The sequence below is a fragment of the Cricetulus griseus genome, chromosome 4 (genome assembly GCF_003668045.3).
Source record: "Cricetulus griseus strain 17A/GY chromosome 4, alternate assembly CriGri-PICRH-1.0, whole genome shotgun sequence".
Lineage (NCBI taxonomy): Eukaryota > Metazoa > Chordata > Mammalia > Rodentia > Cricetidae > Cricetulus > Cricetulus griseus.
The window spans coordinates 90519544-90547157 of NC_048597.1; the positions used below are offsets into that span (position 1 = coordinate 90519544).

Sequence of the window (27614 nt, forward strand, 5' to 3'; positions counted from 1 at the left end):
GGCTTTCTCAATACTGAATTAACAGAGATACAGAGACATGTCCCCACATGGGAAACTCCATGGCCAGTATACTCCCTTGACTGCATGGCCCCAATCTGGGCCTGGCACTAGGTTTTGGGCAATCCCTCATGACAAACTAGGAGTGCTGCTCTACTGCTGGGTCTTACCTTGGACTGTCGGCATTAACTGCTGCAGAGGGACTCCTGCATTCACCCCTGGATGCTGGAAAACTACCCCTGGATGACCCACTTCAAGACGAGGTCTCTTAGACTGCTCTAGAATAATTTTCAAGAAAGGTGTTGTTTCATGTAAAAATAAAACCACAGAAGTAGCAGGGAAAAAAAAACATATGTAAGTGTTTTTATAATCTCTGAAAAGGGAAGCCCTTCTATGCTATAAGGGATAAGACTGACAGTTTCATTAAAAATTTGAAAATACAAAGAAAAGCATCATACAAAGGTCAAAGGAGAAGCAACAACTGAGAGACATTAAAACACATGACTGGCAGAGGCTCACTTAATCATTCTCAAAGCACTCACAAATAACATGAGAAGTTTCAATGCCCAGGACAAGTGACAGAGAACATCAACAGCGAGCCAGGGATAGATTCACAAATGGTTAATGAGCAATAAAAGCTCCTATGCAACCTTACTCAGAATCAGACATCCACATCAAAACAGGAGGTATAAATTTACCCTTAGGTCAGACCACCAAAGATTACAAAATTTATCAATAAGGAAAATGGACAAAATATGAGAGAGCCAGAAACTGTTAACAGTGGTGGAACTGGACATGCCTGCTGGCAGGCAGTTTGAGAGAGCAGCACTACATCTCACTCCTCTGGGACCTGCCAGTTCATTCAAGAGGCTGTTCCTTCAAATCAGCTACCAGATATGTCAAATGAACATTTCAGACTATATGTCAAGTCTCTGTTCATTCTGGCAGAAAAACAAAACAACAACAACAACAAAAAAATGTAGTAATAAACAGGGAAGACTAGCAAAGACTGATAAAAGTCAACTGTCCAAAGCCATGTGTACTGGCACACACCTGTAAACCCAGCATTGGAGAGCCAGAGGCAGGAGGTTCCCTCCAAGTTCAAAGCCAACCTGAGTTACATCGAGAGTTGCAAGCCAGCCAGGTCTCATGAGACAGTATCTTAAAAAAAAAAAAAAAAAAAAATCCTTCCACACAGTGGAGCACGATGCAGACACCAGAAGATTCAGATGCACTGACTGGGAAAGTGGACTATTATGCTCATAATTTTTTAAAAAGCAACTCTGTATCTGTGTGTTTACATTTTACTTTTTTTCAGAATAACTCACATGTATAGAGGTTTGGTGTGTACAAAAAAAGTCTATGACAATCATAAAATATTGACAGCAGCCCCTGCTGTGGCTGCAGAAGAAGCAGAGGCAGCTATGTGTCACCTTCTGAACTACCTGAGCCTCTCAGTTAAAAAAAAAAAAGGAAAAAGAAAAAAGTGATGGGCAGTGGTGATGTCAACTATTAATCCCAGCACTGGGGAGGCACAGGCAGGAGGATTTCTGTGAGTTCCAGGCCAGCCAGTGATACACAGAGAAACCCTGTCTTGAAAAACAAACAAACAAAAAAAAACAACAAAAAAAGTGTCATCACATTATTGGGGGCGATGGGTGGCATGGCAGTTTAAAAAATAGCTTCCGAAGGTGACTACGCAGCGCTAACAATAAATCATACCATAGTGGTTGCTCATGGGAAAGCAGATGGATGTACAGATCAACTGAATTTTCTAACTTCAATACATATAAAAATTTATGCAAATATTTGGGTTGATAATAATCAAAAGAAAAATTGACTTAGAAAGTAGAAGTTAAGTTCTTTAGAAACATGTGGCAACTAAACCATCACTGTACTGTTGGCCAGGTTGGGCATACCTGTGGGTGGCATCACCTGCTGCCTCTTAAAGGGGTCGGCTTCTGTGGCACTGCCAGCCCCCACCACTAGGCTCCCAGTCAGGGCTTGGTGCTGAAAAAAATGAAAGGCAGTAAGAATCTTACTGTTACAACCATCAGAAGAATGACACACACTACAACTACCATACCTGTTCTAAACACTGACCTTTCTCCTTTTAGTAAGGAGGCTGCTACTACCTACCCAATATCTTTAAACACGCACGCACGCACGCACGCACGCACGCACGCACGCACGCACGCACGCACGCACGCAAACTTACCTCTTAGGAGAAAAAAAGGGACTGGTAAAGACTTATTATTCTGGTTTTAAATGGAATTTCAAATCATCACCAATCTATGAGCTTCCTATCTTTAACTACTGAATGACAACAAAAGGGCTGAACTGGAAAAACCTTACTTTCAGTTTTGAGGATATAGCCCAATTTCAAACCAAAAACTCAGTAACAAAAGGAAAAAAATAGGTGCCTTCTTACTGGGGAACAATACGAAAACACTAACAACAATCTATCTGAAATCTTCAAGATGATGTTTTTTGATTACCCCCTCCCTCCCTCTCTCCGCGTGTGTGTGTGTGTGTGTGTGTGTGTGTGTGTGTGTGTGTGTGTGTGTGTGTGTGTGTGTGTGTCTATATGTAAATGAAATATGTATGTTATTAAATAAGGTTCAAGTAAAACAGAGGAACTCAATCTGTATCAGCTGCATGGTTTCAACTAGCTGCATTTGACATTCTAGAAAAGGTAAAACTATGAGGAGAGAAGATGGTCTGAGACTAAAACAAGTGAGTGGGAAATGGGGATGGGTAGAATATGATCTTCATGGCAGCCTAAACCTAAAATAAGCACAACAACAAGTGGGCCTGGTGTATACTATAAACTCTGCATGACAATAATATCTATGTAGGATCAGTTAAACAAGTAAACCCCTGTGGGCAGTGTCAATAGGAGTAAGGCAAGTGCAAAGACAGGGAAAAAGGGATTTGGAGAATCTTGGTACTTTCTTTCTGTTCTGCTATACACCAAAAGCTGCCCTAAAATTATTTGTGTGGACACCTTTAACTCCAGCACTCAGGAGGTAGAGGCAGGCAGATCTCTGTGAGTTCAAAGCCAGCCTGGTCTATAGAGCAAGTTCTAGGACAGCTAGGGCCATACAGAGAAGCTCTGTCTCAAAGGAAAGATTTTTTTTTTTTTCATTTTGTTTTTAAGAAGACCTTTAAGCTAGGCAGAGCAACTCTTGCCTATAATCCCAGCAACTCAAGAAGCAGAAGCAAAAGGATCTCTGAGTTGGAGGCCTGCTAGGGATACATAGTAAGACCCTCAAAAAAAAAAAAAAAAATAAATAAATAAATAAATAAATAAATAAATAAATAAATAAAAATCAAAAGCCATAAAAGCATAGTTACCTGAAAAGCTATTGACATGTCATTTTACAAAAAGAGCAATTAACTGAATTTTGGTCAGCAAAGACTTCTCCATCTGAGCACTGTCCCTGCCATCTCAGCAGGTCCCTAACAGTAGTGCTGCTCAGTAGGTATAGGCTATGGAATTTATCTCTAAAGGACTTGGCTCTTCCAATCTCCTCAGCAGGGCACTTTAAACACCAATGTTACTGGTGCTAATCAAAAGACTATGCCACACATACATGGTATCGAAGCCTAGAAAGAGACAGGGTTTGGCCCCACAACCCACACCACAAAGTAGAGGCTCACCAACAGCAGGTGGCACAGTGAACACAGACATACGCTGTTCATATTTAACAAAGATAGGAGGAAGACAGGAGAGCAAGGAGAGAGTGTGCTGGCTAGTCTTATGTCAACTTAACACAAGCTAGAGCTCTCTGAAAGGAGGGAACCTCAATTAAGAAATGCCTCTGTAGCCAGGTGGTGGTGGTATGCTCCTTTAATCTCAGTACTCGGGAGGCAGAGGCAGGTGGATCTCTGAGTTTGAGGCCAGCCTGGTTTACAGAGTGAGTTCCAGGACAGCCTCCAAAGCCACAGAGAAACCCTGTTTTGAAAAACCAAGAAAAAAAAAAAAAAGACAAGAAAACAAATGCCTTGGTAACCAGGCAGTGGTGCCTCACATCTTTAATCCCAACACTTGGGAGGCAGAGTTAGTCGGATCTCATGAATTGAAAGTCAGCCTGGTCTACAAAGAGTTCCAGAACAGCCACTGCTGTTATAGGGAAACCCTGTCTCAAACAAACAAACAAAAACAAAACAAAACAAACAAAAAAAGCTGCTGTAAAATCCAGCTGTAACTTAAAAAAAATAACTTTTGAAAAAAGATCCATCTGTAAGTTTCTTTTCTTAATTAGTGATAGTGATTGATGGGGGAGGGCCCAGCCTATGGTAGGTGGGGCCATCCCTGGGCTGATTTGTCCTGGGTTCCTTTTTTTTTGGTTTTTCGAGACAGGGTTTCTCTGTGTAGCTTTGGAGCCTATCCTAACACTCACTCTGGAGACCAGGCTGGCCTCGAACTCAGAGATCTGCTTGCCTCTGCTTCCCGAGTACTAGTATTAAAGGTGTGTGCGCCACCAATGCCTGGCAGGTTGCCCTGGGTTCTTTAAGAAATCAGGCTGAGCAAGCCATGAGGAACAAGCAGGTAAGCAGCACCCCTCCATGGCCTCTGCATCAGCTCCTGCCTCTAGGTTCCTACCTTGTTTGAGTTCCTATCCTAGCTTCCTTCAGTGACAGACTACAATATGGACAGACTACAATATGGACGTGTAAGACAAATAAACCCCTTTCTCTCCAACTTGCTTTTTGGTCATAGTGTTTCATGGCAGCAATAGAAACCCTAACTAAGACAGAGAGGGAGGAAATAAAGGAATGGTCTGCAAAACATCAGATCATGTTAATAGTGGCTTCTCTGTGAATGAGATTATAGATAACTTTTAATTCATGTATGTGCACTTTTCTCAGTTTTCCAAATACTCTGAAATAAATGGGTATTATTTATATATCCAAGACAGTTACTCTTTAGTGAAAAGATAAGTGGCTTACATCCAGGAGTGACAAAGTACTATGTATTAGATGAAACATACTCCAAATAACCATAAGCTCTAGGTGGAACATCAGAACAAAGAAGAGGTAGCAGGTGATACAGAAGGGAAAGGACCCTAGCAAGTTTCCCAAAGTTGGCAGGTGGCATGAGGGCAGTCTCCAAACTACACTCTGTGGAAGGAGGACAGGGAAAGCAGAGACTGCTGGAAAGAGGAGGCCCTGTCTCCCCTACCTAGGTCTGACTGGCAGGCATTAGGAGTCTGGCTGACCATCAACTATATGCAGAAAGACACCCAGGCAGCATACAGGGATCAACATAAGAAACTAAAAAGTTAAGTGCCATCTGCCTTAAGGGAGAGCAAAACTGCAGCTGCAACACAGTAGCCAAGCATGGTAGGTCACATTCCTAACACTCAGGAGACCAAAGCAGGGGGACTGCAAATACAAGGCCAGCCTGGACTGCATAAAGAAACCTTGTCTTGTTTTTTGTTTTTCTGTTGTTGCTGTTTTTCTAGACAGGGTTTCTCTGTGTAGCCATGACTGTCCTGGAACTCAGTTTATAGACCAGCTGGAAACCCTGTTACCTAGGGAACAGTAAGATGGCTCAGCAGGTAAAGATGCTTCCCACCATGCCTGATAACCTGAGTTGGATCCCTAATAAATACATGCAAGAAGGAGAGAAATCAAGTTCCCTAGGTCATTCTCTGACCTACATACATATCCATGTACTGTACACATATACGTATGTGTATGTGCTTGCATACACATACAAAATAAACAAACAAACAGGGCTGGAGAATTGGCTCAGTGGGTAAGAGCACTAGCTGCTCTTCCAGAGGTCCTGAGTTCAATTCCCAGCAACCATATGGTGGCTCACAACCATCTGTAATGAGATCTGGTGCCCTCTTCTGGCCTTCACACATACATTCAGACAGAACAGTGCATACACAATAAATAAATCTTTAAAATAAACAAACAAAGTAGCTTACAGAGAACTAACTCAAAATGACTGCTGTCTATACAAGAATACACTCACCTCCTCCTGGAGGAAGACTTACTTCATCAGGAACCTGCAGCTTGAAAGTGAAAATTCTCCTCAATTTTAAGTAAGTAATGAAATGGCTAAATGGCTAGACCACAGGTTCTAAGACTGACACTGTCATTAAAGGTAGAATGGGGTCAAGGGAGAAGAAAGAGACCTTCCGTTAGAGGAAGAGACTCACTAACCTTTCATCTCTTAATTCAAAGTCTTCAGACACCAGGACTTGGTATAGACAATACAAAACGTACCTGAACCTTCTTTTCAAAAGTATGTACAGTGGAACTAAAGGGATGACTCCATGGTTAAAAGCATTTTTTGCTCTTGTAGAGGACCAGAGTTTTGTTCCAAGCACCCACATGGTGGCTAGCAAGCTTCTGTAACTCTGGTTCCAGTGATTCCAATGCTCTCTTCTGGTCTCACAGACACCAGTATGAATGTGATACACATACATACATGCAGGTGACACACTCATGTATACAAAATAAAAATCTTAAGAAAAACAAAAACAGCCGGGCGTTTGTGGCGCACGCCTTTAATCCCAGCACTCGGGAGGCAGAGGCAGGAGAATCTCTGTGAGTTCGAGGCCAGCCTGGTCTCCAGAGCGAGTGCCAGGACAGGCTCCAAAGCTACACAGAGAAACCCTGGGGGGGGGGGGCATAAAAAGCCAGATTTGGTGGCACACACCTTTAAAAATCCCAGCACTTGAGAGGTAGTCTACAAGTTTGGGGCCAGGGAGGTTTTATATAGTGAGACCTGTGTCTCCCCACACCCCCCAAAAAAAGGCAATAAAATAAAATTCATTTCTTAAAAAGTATGTATAATAATAAAACAGGTTAAGATCCCATTTCATGCTTATAAACTTTCAACTATGCACATGAAAACATGAACACATTCACAATATAGAAAACAATGGATGGGTTAGGGTCCCTAAAACTGCAAGGTTGGTTACATCAGAGTACAGGAAGGGGCTGGAGAGATGGCTCAGAGGTTAAGAGAACTGGCTGCTCTTCCAGAGGTCCTGAGTTCAATTCCCAGCAACCACATGGTGGCTCACAACCATCTATAATGAGATCTAAGAACCCTCTTCTGGACTGCAGGCAGACAGAATACTGTATACATAATAAATAAATAAATAAATAAATAAATAAATCTTGCCCATAGTCAGGTGGTGGCAGCATACGCCTTTAATCCCAGCACTTGGGAGGCAGAGACAGGCTGATTTTTCTGAGTTCCAGGACAGCCTGGTCTACAAAGCAAATTCCAGGAAAGGCTCCAAAGCTAAAGAGAAATCCCATCTCAAAACAAGCAAACACCTCCCCACCCCCAGATGTGCAGGAAGACCTTCCTCAGCAGCTCTGGGAAACAGCTGGGCCACAGAAAGCTCTAGATCTGTATTCTGACTAGCACAAACATTAGCTGCAAACAACAAAATCCATCCTGAAATTCTTTTTAGAATGCTTAGTGATGGGATGTCCTTCTTTGTGCTGTGAATATTTGTTTCTCTTACTGGTTGATGAATAAATGCTGATTGCCAGTAGCCAGGCAGGAAGTATAGGCAGGGCTACCATACTTGACTTCTGGGACTGGGAAAGTTAGGGAAGCAGTCAGCAGATGGAGACACCATGTAGCCGCCAAAGGAGTAACACAATGGAACATTACAGGTAAGCCACAGCCTCGTGGCAATACACAGTTTAATAGAAATAGGTTAATATTTAAGAGAGAGTTACCCGATAAATAGCCTAAGTCATAGTCCAAACAGTTAATAATTAATACAAGCCTCTGAGTATTTATTTGGGACTAATGGGCTTCGGGACCTGGTGGGATAGAAACTCCGCCAATAGCTGAGTGTAGCTGTCAGGACAGTATATATGAGAACAGGAAGGCTGGGATATTCAGATATATCCATCAATATTCTTGGGTAAATATGATGTAACATACATCAGGCCCTATAAGCTAACCTCTTCTGACTCACAAATTCTACGCCCCTAAGAGTACTTCCCTAGTGGGGAACAAAAGCCCAAACCTGAACGCCTTTAATCCCAGCACTTGGGAGGCAGAAGCAGAGCTCCAAGCCAGCCAGTCTATATAACAAGTTTCAGACTAAACAGGACTACACAGTCTCAAAAAAAAAAAAAGTGAATCTCAAAAGTTCTCTCTCTCTCTCTCTCTCTCTCTCTCTCTCTCTCTCTCTCTCTCTCTCTCTCTCTCACACACACACACACACACACACACTAAACAAACAAACAAATATTTTTAAAGGGCCAGGCTGGCATGGTATTCAAACCTTTAATCCCAGCACTCAGGAGGCAGAGGAAGTTTGAAACCAACCTGATCTACATAAAAAATTCCAGGCTAGTCAGGACTACATGGTAAAATCCTGTCTAAAAAATAAAAAAAGACCAATAATCAAGCAATGACCACACATTTATGGAAATTCTGGATACCTCCTCCTTCCTTACCAAGATCCTCATTTTTGAAGACACACTTTTCTCTAGTCTATCTCCAGAGTTCTGCTTTCTGCTGAGTTTTATATTTGTGGCACAACCCTCACTTACCCACAGAGCACTCTGGTTATATTCCTCTGGATGGATACACACACCATTGCCCATACTGCTGCTAAAGAATCTTTGGTTCTTTCCAGTCAGGGCAGTTACACACAATGCTACTCAAGAACATCACTATACCTATGTTCTGGTACACCAAAATTAAAAAAAATCCTCAGGCATACACTGATGAGTCTGGGATGTGATCATCACCCACCTTTTCCATCTGAAACAAAATGTTTCCTTATGCCTACCTAGATCAAGCACACTACTCCAAAAGAAGGTGAGAATCACACACACACACACACACACACACACACACACACACACACACACACACTTATGCATGCCACCAATTTCGTCTTGGGTCATCAAGTATGTTTAATTGTGAATCTGAATGGCTTAATCTGCACTAAACACATTAGACATCTTTTTATATATTTGTAGGTACCCTGTACCTTCCACAGACCCATTGTTCTTACACAGACAGGCCTCTGTATGACATACAAATGAACTAATACATTGCATTTCTGCTAATACAGACAAGAATTCCACCCATAAATTTTCTTTTTGTTTTGCTGCTGTTGTTTGTGTGTTTCAAGACAGAGTCTCACTTATGTAGCTCTGACTGTTCTGGAACTCAATATGTAGTCCATACTGGACTCAAACTCACAGAGATCTGCCTGCCTGCCTCTCAAGTGCTGAGATTAAAGACATATGCCACTACACCTGACTGAATTGTTTGAAACTTTCTAGTTTAAGATTCATCTTCACGGCCAGGCGTTGGTGGCACACGCCTTTTATCACAGCACACAGGAGGTAGCAGACGGATCTCTGTGAGTTCAAGGCCAGCCTGGTCTCCAGAGCGAGTGCCAGGATAGGCTCCAAAGCGACAGAGAGAAACCCTGTCTCAAAAACAAAAAAAAAAAAAAAACAAAAAAAAAAAAAAAAGATTCATCTTCAGTGCCTGGAGAGATGGCTCAGCACTTAAGAGAACTTGCTTGTTGCTCTTCTAGAGGATCCAAGTTCAATTCCCAGTTCCCACACCAGGTGGTTATAACTCTAGTTCCAAAGGATCAGACAGCCTCTGTACCAATGCAACACACATGGCATACGCACACACAGACATAAATAAAAAGCAATACAATTAAAACCTTTAAAAAAAGATTTCTTATCTCTAAGCTCATTATAATGAATTCACTAATAGTAGAATCAGGTTACTGCTCCCCACAAAAATGAATCATGCTCTTTGGAAAAATGGTTGATCTCAAGGCTGGATCAAGGAACAAAGAAGATGCACTCTATCTATCCATCTATCTATGGTGCAGGTTCTCACTAGGTAACTCTGCCTGGCCTAGAACTAGCTGTGTAGACTAAGGTAGCCTCAAATTTGAAACAATTTCCCTGCCTCTTGATTCCTAAGCGCTGGAATTACACAAATGAACCAGCACACACAGCACAACAGATGAATCTTAAACATTCTGTGCCATGAAGAGGTATGGACATATCAAAAGTACAGAAGAGCCAGCTTAAAGAGGCCTCGGGCAGTCAATTACAAATATACTGAGAATCAAAACAAATGAGAGCTTTAGAAAGGGGCTGGGTAGTTGTCTGGCAAAAAAAAAAAAAAAAAAGAAACTTCAGGGTGAGAAAAATGGACACAGTGACCAACATGTGGGTTATACCAGAGTGAGAGCCTGTTAAAACTCAGCAAACTCTTCAGACTGACAGTGATGTGCTTCCTGCAAAAAGTATTCCACAATTTAAGATAAAACGCCATATTTAGACTCAAGAGAAATCACAAATCACATTATTAGACACAGAAGCATTACTTGAAAAAAATCAGTATGCACTGATGAAGGGAATTTCCCCCAGCCTGAAAAAAAGACATCTACAAACTGATGGCTCCCACCCTAATCCTGCAGAGAAAGGTCCTAAGAACATTGTCTGGATTTCCACTCCTATAAGATACTATCACACTGAAGTCTTGACCTGTTCAGCATAGCAGAGCAAAGGATAAAGAAAAGGTTAAGACTCCAGGCTAGAGAGATAATGCAGCAGCTAAGAGCACTGACTGCTCTTCTGAAGGACTAGTATTCAATTCCCAGCACCTACATGGTAGCTCATAACCACGTAAACTCCAGTTCCAAGAGATCTGATGCCCTCTTCTGACCTCCCTGAACACTGCTTATGCATGGTACACACACATACATGCAGGTAAAACACATAAGAATAAATCTAAAAAGTAATTAGAAAGACTTACAAATAGTAAGACTTTCTATTTATAGAAATGATTCTCTATGCAGAAAAATCCCATGACATCTATAACAAAACTCCAAAAATGAATTAATGAGTTTAGCAAGGATGCAGAATATAGGTTAAAATAACCAAATGTGCCAGGCGTTGGTGGTTGCATGCCTTTAATTCCAGCACTTGGGAGGCAGAGGCAGGCGGATCTCTGTGAGTTCGAGGCCAGCCTGGTCTACAGAGCGAGTTCCAGGACAACCTCCAAAGCAATACAGAGAAACCCTGTCTCGAGGGGAAAAAAAAGCCAAATGTATTTCTATGTGTTTGCAATCAACATCTAGGAACTGTTTTTAAATATTACTTATAACAAAAAATGATACGCTTAAACATAAATCTAACAAGTTAGAACACATTAGCATGCTGAAAATTACAAAGCACCAATCAAGGAAACCAAAGACCTAATGTATGGAGAAGAGTCATATTCAAGAACTGAAGGACAGACAGTACAGTAGGGCTACCAGTTCTCCCCTGTTTTTAACAGATGGAATGCAATCCCTGTCAAACTCAAGAAAAAATATCAAGTCTATTCTGAAACCTACAGGAAACAGAAATAGAAGGACCAAAACAAAACAACAAAGAAAATAGAACCAAGGTGAGAATGTATGGTACCTGGGCCAGTGAGATGGCTCAGTGGGTAAAGCCTGATAACCAATACTGATCACTTAAACTCAACTTCAAGATTATGGTGGAAGGAAAGAACCCTTGCAAGTAACAAGACATGCACATGCCTGAACAGAAACACACACACACACACACACACACACACACACACACACACACACACCCCTATACAGAGAAGGGGGAAGGGGGGAAAAGAAGGGGGAGAGACCGCTCTGGCACTAGTACAATCAAACACCCATATATAATAAACTAACACCCACAAACATCTGTCACACCACATAGAACTTCACTGAAATGGATCACAGGCCTAAATGTCAAATTATTGAACTTCCAGGCAGAAACACAGATCTCTGTGACTTGTACAGAATTCTTAGGAATCACATCAGTACATCACTTCTCAGCCTTTGGCTGAGATCAACTACAAGCACAATCCATTAAAAAAAAAGCTATACTTCATCAAAATTTTTAAATACTTGCTCTGTAAATGATAGTCAAGAAGAAAAAAATTGCAACTAGCACAGTACCAAATTGGTGTCGGTATCATGAAAAAAAAGAAAAAAAGAAAAAACCTTCTAAATTCAACAACAAACCAACAACTAAATGAAAAAAATAAATGAGCAAGATCAACACTTCACCAAAAGATCTGCCAACAAACACAGAAAAGATACTCAAGATTATCAGGCTGAAAACTGTCTCATACCTATCACTACCTGGAAAAAGGACTATAGCTTAGACTATGATGAAGAGGGGAGTGGGGAACACAAATCTCACATTACTACTGAGAATACAAAACCACACAGAAAAAAAAGTTCATCCTCTTGTATAAAGCTAATAAATGCAGAAGTAATATAGGAAACAGAAACCCCACCTCGAAGCCCAGCAGTGATGGTGCATGCCTTTAATCTCAGCACTCTGGAGGAAGAGGCAGGTAAATCTCTGTGAGTTCAAGGCCAGCCGAGTCTACAGAGCGAATTCCAGGACAGCCAAGCTACACAGAGAAACCCTGCCTCAAAAAACCAATAAAGGAAGGAAGGAAGGAAGGAAGGAAGAAAGGAAGGAAGCAAGCTCCACTTCGGAGCTGTTGTGGGACAAAAAGGGAGGACCAGAGAGTTCAAGGTCTTCTTAGGCTATATAATGAGTCTGAGACCAGCCTAGGTTACTTAAGATCCTGTCTTTATGATCAAAAAAAAAAAAAAAAAAGAAGAAGAAGAAGAAGCAAGTCTTACTGATTCATAACTATAATCCTATCAGCACTTGGGAGAAAGGTAGAACTGCTGTAAGTTTGAGGTTGGCCTGAGCTACAGAACAAATTCCAAGTTAGTCTGGGGTAGAGTAAAACTCCGCCTCAAAAAGAAAGATAAGAAGAGAAAGGCATAAACAAACAAATAAATAATAAATCGAGAGGATTAAGGTCAGACATGGTGGTGCATGCTTTTAATTCCAGCACTCAGGAGGCAGAGGCAGAAAGACCTCTGAGTCTGAGGTCTACAGAGTGAGTTCCCAGACAGTCAGGGCTGTCACACAAAGAAACCCTGTCTCGAAAAACCAAAAAAAAAAAAAAAAGATTAAAAATAAATAAAAATAAGGGAAAGGAAGAAATGGGAGAGACAGGGAGGGAATCCACTGTGAATCTTTATAATAGTAACCGATTTAGAGTGATTCATCAATAGATTTTTGAAATAGAGAGTTTGAGGACTTTTATAAAACTTATATCCTTATTTACAGAAGGAAAATTAATGTCCACTGAACAGGCCTGGTGGACACCACCTCAGATACTTCAACTTAACATCACCAGTTGGGACTAGGCAACACCGTGGCCTGGTGACACAAGACACTTGAGATGGACACACTTGTCATTTCTGTGACATTCCTCTAAAATCTATATGACTTGAATATGATCCTAGCGTATGTTACACCAACCCATACACCAGAACACTCTACAAAATAACTGGTCTGTATGCTTCAGAAACATCACAAAAGACCAACAAACCAGCCTAGATTAAAGAAAGCCAGAGAGGCATTACAAGTAAGGAATATGGATATCCTGGATGAAGCCCAGGGCTAGGGGAAACAAACTGCAAGGGGCCTCTGTAAGACCAGAGATGGAATCTGAATCTCAATTGCCACTCATAAAGCAGCACCAGGTTATTCTGGCATTTCCTGACTTGGAGGGCCTGCCCTTTTCTACTAGTTGTAGCTTTTAGGGATAAGGGTCATGATACAATATGGTACTGTATAATCATAGAATGAAATGCAAATGAGCAAACAGAAGTGGATCAGAAAAGGCACAGGGGCTTCCTGTATGACTATAGCAACTTTCATGTTTGAAATTATATTAAAATTAAAAACAAAAATATCACCAAGGACAAAACTGCTTTCAAAAACCAGCACACTCTCTCCAAAGCTCCTTGAATTTAGCATGTGTATGAATCTCAGGGTCTCAAATGCATTCTGCTCTCCTCTACTAAGAAATCTTAGTCCTAATGACCTACCTATAGGTGATTCACACCAACATTTCTTCCAGCTAAGGAAAATACCTACTATGTCTTTCCACTTGTTCTGTTTTGCACTGTTTTCAAAATACAGATAAAAGACACAAGAAAGAACAAACATTAAACACAGCACACAAGGAACCCTAAGCATACAATAACAGGACTTTGAATATTAGAGGACATGCACACTACAAGCTACCACCACATTGCAAGTCACAGAAAACAATGCAGTAAGGTCCGTGTTGTCATTCATTCATGCAACTGAATTTCAGAACTGTGTATGCAGAAAGGCTTTTACTGTTCAAAATAAGAAATGGGCTCTGGAAAAAAAAATGCCGAAGAGCAAATAGTAAATTGAAGGTTAAAATATCTGGATGAAAGAAACGTTTGGGATGAGACTACAATTTAGAACCATCAAAAAGTACCTGAAACAGTTGCTGCTGGGATGAAAAAGCAGCAGAAACATTTGGCGGAAGCTGGGTTGCTATAGCAACGGGAGTCCCAGTCTGCCCATCCTTGCCTGTCACAACCTTTACCTGAGAGAAATATTTTGAGAAAAAAAGGTAACATAATTTTTAAGACTGCTCAAAATTATTAGAATTTCATTGCTGACAGCTCACTAATTTAGGTGCTTAAAAACAGAATGATTTTTGCATCGAAACCTATAAAGGGACACTGAACTGACAGGTTCATAGCATAACAATCTAATGATGCCAATCTTCAGAACTCCAGACTAGATCACAGGCAACATTTTAGATTCTGCAATGTCCAACTGTAAAATGAGAGTGGCAGACACTCAGGAATCAGCGTCCCACAGCTGGTTTCTTGAAAGATCTGCACAGCTATAATGTTCTGTTGCCTGCCACACGGTTCACACAGCAAAACTGTTTTTAGTAGAAGCTGTGAGAGGATGTATGTTTCTTTAAAAGTACAGATAAGGAGGCTCAGCTTACAGACAACATTGGTTACAGACACAAAGAGAACTCAGGGCACTAGTGGTAGTCCTCAAAGTCATTGAGACCTTTCTGAATAACAAAGATGGTCCAGCCTAGCTAGGTCCAGTGTTGAAGAAGACACAGATGGCCAAGCCACACAGATACATCCACAGATGCTAGTGGGGACTCTGGAGCAAAGGCAAACTTTTGCTCACCAAAAGCAGGTTTCATTGCCAAAGGGCTAACAGCAGTTTAAATTATTTTAGCTCTATCATAGAACAAAATAAGCTCCACCAACATAATAAACACTACACAAGACAAAGGCACAAAAGACAGTGCATCACAGTACAGGCCACTAAGAACCCAGTATACCTCAGAGAACTGCAGAACTGCTATGCTGTTAGGGGTACTTACTGTGCAGCATTCTAGAATCCCCCCCCAAAAAAAAGAAGTCTACAAAAGCTTCTGTCTCAAGTGTCACCCCATAGGTATTTGCAAAGTGTGAGCTTAAAATATGATCTCACATCTAACACTACATCTAAAACCTTAAAAAGTTAGAGATTTCTTATAGTTGTTTGACACTATACTTTAATTGTGAACATCCCACGTAAAAATACACCAAGTGACTTGAATTCCTTGTTTAAAAACTTTGTTTTATGGATAGACCTACACAAACATATAGTGAAATCAGGAAGCCAGGGGGAAAGAGCTAAGCTTCACTGTATTGGGAGAACTTTTCCTGGGGGTTGCCAAAGAACAGGCAACAATGTCATGTTGGCCAAAGACCACATACACAGAAGTGAGAAACCTACACAGCATTAGCTGAGCCCTCTGCCCAGGATGGGTTCTGGTTCTCAGTGACAACACCTAGCTCTGAGAAGGCATCAGTCACAAACAGTCCTTCATCTTTCTCCCCAGACAGCTACACTGAACAGCTCTTCCTCTACATGAAGGAAGAAGGAAATTACACACTCTATTCCTATTTTGATCCTATGACATTCAAACCCTAAAATACCCCGAGCTCACACATTTTCAGTCTACTGTTGCACACCATCTATTTTGCTTTATATAGCCTTTCTAGAGTACTGAACTGCTGTTTCTTACCTCATCGTTGATAACTTCAGATTTCTCTTCCTCCTCCTCTTCCTCCTCCTCCTCCTCTTCAATATCCAAATCATTCTGCCTAAGATATGCTTGTAAAGGGGCATAGTGCTTCTTTTTAAAAGCCAAGAAATCCATCATGTTCCCCTGAAGATGTTGCAAGAAGAACAGTTCAATCAGGTACTCCTTGAAGACTTCCTTAAGTGCCTCCATCTCCTTGTAGTGGTAGTCCAGGCACTGCTTCCTCATCTGTGCCATCTCCTGGGAGGCTGGAGGGATCTCCTCTAATTTCTTGGGAGCCTTCTTCATTCCTGAGCTTCCCATAGATGTGAGAGGCACACTGGAAAGGCCTGGAGGCATGGTGGTTCTGGACGGGCTGGTGGGTGGTGGTGGGGATGTCATCCCAAATGCTGAAGGCCCCCCAACACCAGGGAGCAGCACACCTGGTGTCCTCTCAAACCCCAGAGATCTGTTCAGTGGCTGTCCCTGAAGCACCTGCTGCTGTTGCTGTATCAACTGGCCCTGAATAATGCTGCTGATCTGGGGTGGCAGGCTGGCTGTGGTGATGTGGTTTGGGCTGGCCAGAGGTTGCAATCCGGTGCCTCCTGCAGCTGCAGGACTCTGAGGCCCTAGATGATGGATGGTGCCTCCCGACTGTGCATGAGGTTGGGAGAGTCTCCGTTCTCGGACAGTGATGGGAGCTCCTGAATGCTGGAGTTGAACCTGAGCTCCCTGGGCCATCTGGGTCAGGCCTGGTGCCTCCTGAAATACAAAGTGACCACCACTTGAGGGGCTCAAGCTGATCTGCCTCACAAGCACACTGGCATCCACAAAGCCTCCAGTGGGGCTGCTGCTGCAGATGCCCAGCCCAGGACCTGGGGCACCTGCACGAACATTCTGCAGGGCCTGCCCTGGCCCAGGACTAGGCTGTGTAGGGCTTTGAGTCTGGACCTGCTGCGACAGAGGAGAAGTAACTTGAATATACGATGGAGAGCCATGCTCAAAGCGCCTCTGCTGTGCACCAAACTGAAAACCTGGAGAGGTGGGGTTGGGCAGTGGCAGAGGGGCCAGTGTGATCTGCTGGTTTCCTCCTACAACAGGGCCAACATTCTGTAGTGTGATGTTCACATTTTGTCCAGCCACAGGACTTCTGCTCATTAGCTGCTGAATCTGGTACCCAGGGGACTGGGGTGCAGATGGGCTGGCTGATGGAGCAAAAGGCGCTGCAGGTGATGGGGGTAAGTTGGGATGAGCTGGCTGCTCCTCTTCACTCCCAGTGAAGGACCTAGACCTCTGCAGCTGATGCTGGACATTCTGAGGACCACTGCCATGGTGCATTATCACCTCCCTTTTCTATCCAATGTAATATTCCCCTAGAAAATCAAAATTAAAATCAAGACATTGGAAGGCAAATACAATCATTGGATTACCACGTAATATAATTACCACTTAGTAGCACTGAAATGATACTTGATAGGTTCCCACTGGTCTGTTTCAAACAAGAGCTCTTATTACTTTTTATAAAAGAACAGATGACCACTTACATAACTCCCTTCCCCATCTCTTTTCCTCCACCCAAGATTCTAAAGGAAAGAAGACCAAGGGAAGAAGGGTCCCCCAAGCCCTGCCATCATATAAAAGTAAAACTAAGGCAGAACTTAAGTAGAACATTAAGGAAGAACTAAGAACTATGGCACTACACAGCAGATTTAGCCCAAAGGGACAGTGACTACTTTGTAAATGATCCTGTGATATCTGCCACCGTGCCAAAACCCTCCTCTACAAGTGGCTCAAAGTGGCTCTTGGGATTCACTAGTTTAGCCAGGCCTTATATGCCAAACAGCTACATCTGCCTCCCAAGAACAGCCCAGAGTAGTTACACTACTGACCCAAAGAAGCAAGCTGGGGGCAGAGTATGTTCCCATTAAGAGACCACCAGTCCCTCCAAGCACAAGTCAACAGTGTCATCACCTTAGTGAGGAGAGCTCAACTGGTGATGATTATACTTGGATCCCAATGTGTGACATCTTCCTGTCAACCATGTAAGGCAACAAAAGGGTCCCCTATGAGCTGAGCTGGCTACAGACAGTGATGAAAGAGCAGGAGAGACTTGGGGAGGAATGCAGGCTTTAGAAGGAAAGAGAAGACAAAACAGGGAAGCACAATTCAGGTGTCAGATCATCAGTTCAACACCTCGGTCTGCCTATTTTCTACCATGGTGGACCGCAAACACAGAATATCTTCTTACTCAGAAAAAACAAAGGTGCAAATCCATAGCACCTGACATTCAGCTCAAGATAGGTTACAAGAGGAAGCACAGGACAGTGCCCAAGTCATGGCACTGAGGATAAAGGCACACCTGCTACCAAACCTCAGGATCTGAGTTCAATCCTCAGGTCACATGTGGTAGAAGGAGAGAGCCAAGTTGTCCTCTGACCATCTATATACACACAGCACAGCACATGCATGTATACACAACCAAGTACTCAATTAATTTAAGGGCATATTTTTGCTACCAAGATAAGCAACAGCCTCATCTCAAAGCTATCACTGCTTATTCTATCAGAAAATGAAAAATAAAGAAGCCATGAACCTGAAAAACTTACAAAATTTACACAACTTTCAAATCAAAACTGTATCATCAAGCTGGAATAGTGGCACACACTAGCAAGCCCAGCCTACCAGAGGCTCAATCAGGAGTGTTGCTGCAAGTTCAAGGCTATACAGTAACTACATAGTAAGACCCTATTTCAAAAAAGAGATGGGAACAGAAAAAGTAGTAGCACATGCCTTTAAATCCCAGCACCTGGGAGGCAGAGGCAGGAGAATCTCTAAATTCAGACCAGTCTGGTCTATAAAGTGAGTTCCAGGACAGCCAGGGCTACACAGAGAACCCCTGTATTGTGAGACATTTTTGTATACTATGTGAAGGTGTATTGCTGTGATTGGTACAATAAAAAGCTCAACGACCAACAGCCAGGCAGGCAACATAGGCAGGCTCTCCAGGGAGAGAAAGAGGAGGAGAAATCTAGGCACCCAGGAGTCACCAGCCAGACATGGAAAGGAGACAGGAGGTGCTAGATGGAAGAGAGGTAATGCCATGTGGCAAAACATTGATTAAAAACATGAGTTAAGGCCTGGCATTGGTGGCACACGCCTTTAATCACAGCACTAGGGAGGCAGAGGCAGGCGGATCTCTGTGAGTTCGAGGCCAGTCTGGTCTCCAGAGCGAGTGCCAGGATAGGCTCCAAAACTACACAGAGAAACCCTGTCTCGAAAGACCAAAAACAAAAAAAAACAAAAACAAAAGTTAATTTAAGTTATAAGAGGTAGTTGGAAAAGGTAAAACCAAAAATGGCCATAGATTAGGTCAGAACTTGAAGTGGGGAAGGCATAACCAAAGAGGCCTGAGGAAGCCTGAGAAAACTGAGCTATTTGTAAAACTTGATGTGTAGCACACATTAACACAGAACAGATTCACCTAAAAATTAGCACTATAAACTTTATTAGAATTAAATTACTATGCTTTTGTAAATGAGTCTGACCTCAGTAAGCTTATTTATATTCAAGTTATAGAAATAAATACTACGAACTATAAGGTAAAGAAGCCACTCATGCAAAAGTGCTTCCCAAGGGGTTGGAGAGTTGGCTCCCTGGTTAAGAACACCAGTTGCTCTTTCAGAGCACATGGCACCTACATGGCACAATTGTCTCTCACTCCAGTCCAAAAACATCGACGCCCTCTTCTGGCCTCCTCAGGTACTACATATACGTGGTGCAAAGGCATAATACATGCAGGCAAAACACCCATACACACAAAGTATTTTTAAATGAAAAATAAAGTGCCTCCCAAAATGAAGTACAGATACCCCAACAGGCAGCAGGGGACCACCAACAGCAAAACTGCCTGTGTTTCTTTTTTCTTTTCTTTTTTGTTGTCGTTGTTTTGCCTTGTCTTGTTTTTGGAGATAAAGTTTCTCTGTCCTGGCTGTTCTGTAGACCAGGCTGGCCATGAACCTAGAGATCCGCCTGCCTCTGCCTCCCTAGCACTGGAATTAAAGGAGTAAGCCACTATCACCCAACTATGTATTTCTAATTTTGACTCAGCTTTTTGTTGCTTTTATGAGACAGTCTAACCATGTAGCCCAGGCTGACCTGCTGGTTTTGTGAAGGGCACATGAGCCAGTTAAAGATGGCACTGAGGGGAAGTCAGAAGGATGAGTCCTGAGATGTTTATAAAAAAGGGTGATTGGGGAAAAAAAAAAAAAAAAGAGTGATTGGGCCAGGAGTTGGTGGCACACGCCTTTAATCACAGCACTCGGGAGGCAGAGACAGGCTGATCTCCAGAGCGAGTGCCAGGATAGGCTCCAAAGCTATACAGAGAGACCCTGTCTCGGGGGGGGGGGGGGGGGGGGGTGATTGGTCACCAAGATTGAACCAGATGAGGTCACTGTATGAATGGCTGTGTTCACTAGGTAAAGCACAGGGTGACCAGGCACCTTTAAAAACATTGGCTGGCTGTTTTCCCGCTCTGCGGTTTATTGCTTTAAAAGATGCTTGTTGTGGGACAATAAATGAGTTCCTGCTTGACTAGATTCTCTGCTGCATCTGATTGACTCCGGAATCCTGGGAGGCTGGGGAACGGGTGAGCAGCACACTTATCCTTCCTCAGACCCAGCTCAGCCTTCCCTGGTTGGGCTAAGACCCTGCAGTTTCGTAGGCATGCAGAAGTAAGGTAAAAGAGTTGCAGTGGTGACACATGCCTTTAATCCAAGCACTTGGAAGGCAGAAGCAGGTGGATCTCTGGGTTCCAGGCCAGCCTGGTCTACAAAATGAGTTCTGGGATGGCCAAGGCTACCCAGAGAAACCCTGTTTTGAAAAACCAGAGGGGGGAAAAACAGTTAAGGGTCACAGAGGTTTAATACAAGGTTCCAGGGGGAAAAAGCAGAGAAGAAAAAGCAATGTGTATAACCCATAGGGTAAGTTTGGGGTTAAGAACCTATGATTGGGTCATGAAGCTGTGAAGGTGAAGCCTAAGCTGAAAAAGCAATTCCAAAATGTTGGAGATGCCTAGAATGTGAAACATCTTCCAAGGAAAATCACAAGCACCAAATGGAGCTGCTCAAGAAAAGAATCCATACAACACATAAGGCTGACCAAGGCTGTTGAATCACATGATACCATGAGCCCCAGATGCTGGATATGAAGCTACAGGTTTGGTATTTGCTCTGCTGGGTTTCAGCCTTGCTTTAGTCTGGTCTTTCTTTGCTATCTCTCATTCCTCCATTTTGGAATAGCAATGTTTACTCAGTGTATATTGGGAAAGCACTTAACCATTTTTTGTTTTGTTTTTAACAAGGGTTCACAGCTATGAGTTTGCCTTAAGTCTCAAAATACTCTTTGAACTTTGAACAATACTGGGATGGTTAAGACCATGGGGCTTGTACAGTCAGAGTGAATACATCCTGCACTATGAAATGTCCTAAATCTTGGGGAACAATGGCAGAATGTTAGTTTGATTATTAAAATATCCTCTACACTCATGTTTGATGAACATTTCATCTCCAACTGGTGGCACTGTTATAGAATCTTCAGGAAGTATGATTTAGCTAGCAGTAGATTGCTGGAGTGGGCCTTGAAGGTGGTATCTCTACTTCTAACTACAGCCCAAGCTTTCTGCTACCCAATACACTGAGATGTGAACAATGTGCTCCAACCACCAGAGAACAAACCCTCAGTCACCATAACTATAGCTTCTAAACTGTGAACCAAGACAAAATTCTCTTCTCAAGTTACTTCTGTCTCATATTTTCTCACAGCAACCACAAAAGTAATTAGTGTACTGTATGTTGGCTTATATCGATTTACATAATGTCTCTAATTCCATGACATCTGTGGAATGACCTGACTTCATTCTCTTTAGAACTGAGTCCTCCATTGTACACACAATGTGTACAATGTGTATATACAATCTTTCCCACTCATTCTCAGAATCCTCCGTTGTGTGTGTATATACATATTTTTTTTAATTTATTTATTATATATACAGTGTTCTGTCTGCATGTATCCCCAAAGGCCAGAAGAGGGCACCAGATCTCATTACAGATGGTTGTAAGCTATCATGTGGTTGCTGGGAACTGAACTTGGGACCTCTGGAAGACCAGCTAATGTTCTTAACCACTGAGTCATTATCTCCAGCCCACATATCACATTCTTGATGTGGGATGTTCTTATGAATTCTGTGAATATGTGATGCTTTTATTGGTTAATAAATAAGGCTGGTTTGACCAATGGCCAGGCAGAATATAGCTTCCAAGAGGGAACTCCAAACAGAGAAAAAAAAAGGCAGAAAGACGCCATGTAGCCACTGGGGAAGCAAGATATGAGGTAACAAGCCACAAGCTTGCTGGTAAAATACAGAGTATTAGAAATGGGTTTATTTGCCAGGCAGTGGTAGCACATGCCTTTAATCCCAACACTCAGGAAGCAGAGACAAGCAGATCTTTGTGAGTTCGAGGTCAGCCTGGTCTACAGAGAGAGTTCCAGGACAGGCTCCAAAGTTACAGAGAAACCCTGTCTCAAACCCACCTCCCCCCCCCAAAAAAAAAAATAGAAGAAAAAAGAAATGGGTTAATTTGGGCAGGAAAGATGGCTCAGTGGTTAAGAGTTCAATTCCCAGCACCTACATCACAACTGTCCAGTTCCACGGTATCTGACATTCTCACACCAATGCACATAAAATAAAGGTAAATAAATTATTTAAAAAAAATAAATTTAAGTGTAAGAGCTGGTCCGTGATATGCCTGAGCCATTGACCAAGCAATTACATTTAATATTAGCCTTTGAGTGATTATTTAATAAGTGTCTATGGGAACTGATACACAGGACAGAAAATATCTAACTACACTTTCTTTCCTACTCATTCCAAGAACCCAACCCTCCCCTCCCTCCGTGTGTGTGTGTGTGTGTGTGTGTGTGTGTGTGTGTGTGTGTGTGTGTGTACACATCACATTCTTTCCAATCCTTCCAACTCATTCCCAGACAGGCAACAGAGCTGACTCTCTATCTTAGTTATTATGAACAGTACTATTAGAAACATGGCTGTGCAGGTGTCTCTTCTGTATGCTGACTGCAAATTCCTTTAGATACATACTTGGCTTGGGACTACTGGGTCATAAGTAGTCCCATTTTTTAGTTTTTCAGGTTCTCCCATTCTGGGTCCATTTTGGCAGTATTAATTTACATTCCCCTCAACTACATACCACAGTTCCCTTTTCCATAACCTCACCAACATGTTATGTGTTTTTGTTAACTAACTGGGATGAGACCACATCTAAACATGATTTAAATTCACAGTGTCCTCAGTGAGACATTTTAACTCAGTTTAAACTCTAACTTCACTTTATTTTCTCTGAGACATGGTCTCACTATGTAGCCATTGGCCCATACAGAGTAGGTTTTGGGGGTTAGCAGTTGGTATGACCAGTATTGGTTAACTGGTCTCTGTCTCTTTTTTTACTTTTTTATTTTTTTGGTTTTTAGAGACAGGGTTTCTCTGTGTAGCTTTGGAGCCTATCCTGGCACTGGATCTGGAGACCAGGCTGGCCTCGAACTCAGAGATCCGCCTGTCTCTGCCTCCCGAGTGCTGGGATTAAAGTCGTACATCACCAACGCCCAGCTGGTCTCTGTCTTATATGAAGACAACTCAGTGAGAGCCAGGACCCAGATGGGATCAAGCCCCAGAAGCAGAGCAGTGGCAGCTAGACTAAAAGGCCTTGTGTCACCCAATCACTGAGGTCCAGCCACACAAAACTACTCCATTCCCCCCAACACAAAGTACCTTCACATTTCAAAACGCTCACAAATGTTGTCTGCCTTCACTCCCTGAGAACCAATGCTCAAGAACCCTTTCCGTTCCCAAATAAGTCATTTGACAGACACCAAAAACTAATTACCTCTACCTGAGGGTGTTAAAAACACTAAATGTTTCAGAAGCATAAGGGTTAGGGATATAACTCAATGGTTAAGTGCTTCCTTAACAAAAGCAGGACCCTGAATTTGATCCCCGGTACCATTTACATTCAGAGAGATTAAACATATTAAAAATGATGTTTTCCGAGGGCGTTGGTGGCGCCCGCCTATAATCCCAGCACTCGGGAGGCAGAGGCAGGAGGATCTCTGTGAGACCAGCCTGGTCTACAAGAGCTAGTTCCAGGACACCTCCAAAACCACAGAGAAACCGTCTCAAAAAAACCAAAATAAAAAAAAAAAATTATGGACAACCAGAACAAAGACTTCAGAAACAGTGGAGGCTAATCAGATGAGAGGGGAGATGACAAAAAGCCCAAGAAAAATTGCTACAGAGAAAAATAAGGAAATGGTGACTGGAAGTACACAAAATTTCTCTCCCACCTCGGTATACAAGGTAGCTGAGAAGTGACAGGGTCAACTGGAGGGGAGCACTAGCCAAGAAAAGGTTACTATTGTAGGTGTGGATAAGGTGGCCAGAAAACAACTGGAGGGAGAGGGAGAGGGGGAGGGGGAGGGGGAGGAAGAGAGGGAGAGAGGGGGAGAGGGGGAGAGGGAAAGGGAGAGAGGGAGGGAGAGGGGGGAGGGGGGAGAAAGAGAGACAGGGGGAGGGAAGGAGGAAGGGAGATTGAAGTATGAAGATAACCTGAGCCCAGGCCAGAGCCTAGGACACAAAGTAAGGTTCGCCTGAAAAACAAGTAAATGAAACACCCAGGTATAACGACTCACACCTAACCCCAGTATTGTGGCTGAGGCGACTGTACTACTACTAACAACTACAGGCCAGCTGGGGAATCCTTAATGAGTTCCACACAGACTGACTCCAACTTCATGAGACTTTGCCTCAGGAAAAAAAAAAAAAAAAACTAAGTAAGTGAACAGAAATTTTAAAGTAGTTTGCCTTTCCTGACCATTCATAGTATACAGATGTCACACACACCAAAAAAAAAAAAAAAAAAAAAAAAAAAAGTACAAGAACCACAGATCTTTGTGAGTTCAAGGCCAGCGTGGTCTAAACAGCAAATTAAAAGGCCAGCAAGGGCTACGGGACGATATCCTGTCTTTAAAAACAAAACAAGAACCGTTTTTGTCACACGTAAAAATCCCAGAACACACAGAACGCAAACACCCTGCCAGGGATGAGCGCAACCCCCAATTCAAAGTCGCGGGGCTCCCAGATGCCAGACCTGGGGACAGACCTGCAGAGACAGCGGCTCGGAAGCTGACGGTGCACCTCCGGGCCCCGGCCCGGGGAGCTCCCCGGTGTCCGGCGTCCTTCCCGCTCGCTCTACCTCAGCTCCCAGGTCTACGCCGCGAAGGAAGCCGCGCACCCACCGCCGACCAACGGCACCGCGGGCGTTAAGAGCCCCGCCTTCCCGGCCGCTCGGAACCGGCAGCCGCGAGCCTGCCGAGAACGCGGCTCGCGGGAGTGCAGACGAGGGAAAGGCCTTCCAGAGGCCGGATCACGCGCCAAGCGCGGCCACCGGCCCCTCTCCGCACCGCCCGGCCCTCGCCCCGCCCACGACAAAGCGCCGCCGCGGCCTGGGCCTGACGCGACGCGGGCGGCAGCACCGCTGAAGGCGACCCGCCCGGCACGCCACTGCCGCCAGCTGCCTACCAGCCCGGCCTCTCACCCCGCTGTCGCCGTTCCGGCCACCCTACACCTCGAGCCGCGCTCAGCCGCGTCCGGGACAGCCGGGAGGCTCGAGCGCGCCGCAGCCGCTCGGCGCATCCGGGTCCACGGGCGCAGGAAGCAGCAGCGACGGAGCTACGGCAAGCGGCGAGGGACTAACGGTATATATTCTGCAACACCGGCCACAGCCGCGCGATGTCGCCTGCAGTTAAATGCTCCAGATGGCGGAGGCAAGGGGCAGGGCTACATGTAGGCGGCGCGTTGAACGGGTCCGGGGCGGATCCGGATTGCTGAGGGCTACCTCAGGGTCGCCTCTGAAAGGCCTCAGCGACGCGAGTTAAGACTGTTTCGGTCAGTACAGAGAGCGTCTGCGCGCAAGCAGGGAAGAGCTGTGGGTTCACCAGGTTCCCCCCCGGGGGGCGTGGCCTCGTCAGTACGAGGCGGAGCCTCAAGGCTCGGGGAAGTTCGGGCAAGTTCGGGCGTGGCGTCATCAGTACGAGGCGGAGCCTCAAGGCTCCGGGACGTTCGGGCAAACTCGGGCCTAGCCTCGCCAGTACGAGGCGGAGCCTGATCTTTCCCTCCTTTATGCAGCCTGTGAGCCCAAGGCTTGGTTTGTTTGTTTTTTGAGACAGGGTTTCTCTGTGTAACAGTCCTGGCTGTCCTAGAACTCGCTTTGTAGATCAGGCTGGCCTCAAATTCAGAGACCAACCTGCCTCTGGGTCCTGAGTGCTGGGATTAAAGGTGTGTGCCACCATAGCCGACCTGAGGTTTCCCTTCTTTAATGTCCAGATTTTATTTTTTAATTAGGTGTGTGCATGTGTGCCGTATGTGTGGGTATGTTGTACATGAATGCAGTGCCCTCAGAGACCAGAAGAGGGGGCTGAACCCTCTGGAGCTAGATGTATAGTAAGACTTAAGCTGCCCGATAGGGGTGCTGGAAATTTTGGGTCCTCAGCAAGAATGGCAGGAACTTGTAACTGCTGAGTCATCTCACCAACCCTTAAAATAAATTTTTTAAGAAATGTTTTAGTCTTATCTATTTTACTTCTTGTATAACATTTTGCCTTCCTACCTGCCTGCAGCCTGTTGGATCCTCTGGAACCAGAGTTACAGATAGTTGTGAGCCACCATATAGGTGCTGGAAATCAAACCCAGGTTCTGTTCAAGCAAAGTGCTCTTAGCTGTTAAGAGTCTCCTCTCACCAGGCCCTGGACTGTAAGTGCTTGCTTGCCATTCTAAACAAACAAAAACTCAGGTTGTGGGATGAAGACATCTGTGCAGGTCTAAAGGCTGAATGTGCTAGAAATTTGAGTATGCCTCACCCATAAAAGGCAAGGGAGGTTCCAGGAGGATTACACTGGGCTGAAGGGGCATTCCAAGTCTAATACTGAGCTAGTTAGTGGCAGTGGGTGTGCAGGCAGCTCTGTGCAGGCAGGTGGAAGTCAGGCTTCCAAATTTGGGGTCTCAGGGACAGAATGGACAGGAGGAATGTCCTGAGGCCAGAAAATAAAAAACTGAAGTTCCATTTCACAGCTCTACTGCTCAGGTGGGACCGCCACCTGCCAAGGGACACGAACAGTCATGCAGTTTAGGAAAGGAGACCCAAAAGAGGTGAAGAATACCAGGGCATGGAAGCACCCCACTTGGGGTCACTCCAAAGTCCAAGAATAAGAAGCATGAAATCACAACCAACAGCTCACATTACCAAGGTAACCACCTCAAAGAAAATGGGACTGGACTCAAAGAACAGGCCAGGATAGAAGAAAGAGGGTACAGGTAGCAATTGGAAGCATACTGCTGGTGGCAGGACATACCACTGCACTCACCTACGTCTACTGCCTGCACTGCCTGTCAATCACACCCTCATGCTGACCCTTTGTGCCCTTCAACTATCCCAAACACAGCGGTGTCCCCAGCCATCTTCTCACAATCAAAAAAGGAAAAATAGGAAAAGAATAA

The 27614-nt window shown here is 43.9% G+C and overlaps 1 protein-coding gene across 13 annotated transcripts in view; it reads right to left on the reverse strand.

Moving 5' to 3' along the window:
- The window catches only part of Ep400 (E1A binding protein p400), a 100916-nt gene extending 75094 nt beyond the window's left edge, over window positions 1-25822 (reverse strand). For 2 of the 13 annotated variants that reach the window (XM_027415887.2, XM_027415888.2), the window contains exons 1-5: window positions 25657-25822; window positions 15998-17367; window positions 14384-14494; window positions 1917-2007; window positions 168-275 (exon numbers count right to left, since the gene is read on the reverse strand). In XM_027415887.2, coding sequence (XP_027271688.1) covers window positions 168-275; window positions 1917-2007; window positions 14384-14494; window positions 15998-17332 — 1645 coding nt within the window. In that variant the 5' untranslated portion in view covers window positions 17333-17367; window positions 25657-25822. Of the gene's footprint in view, window positions 1-167; window positions 276-1916; window positions 2008-14383; window positions 14495-15997; window positions 17368-25221; window positions 25523-25656 lie in introns of those variants that run through there. The other 11 variants (XM_027415894.2, XM_027415884.2, XM_027415890.2 and 8 more) reach the window with 9 other exon arrangements.
- Window positions 25823-27614: the final 1792 nt, after the last annotated feature.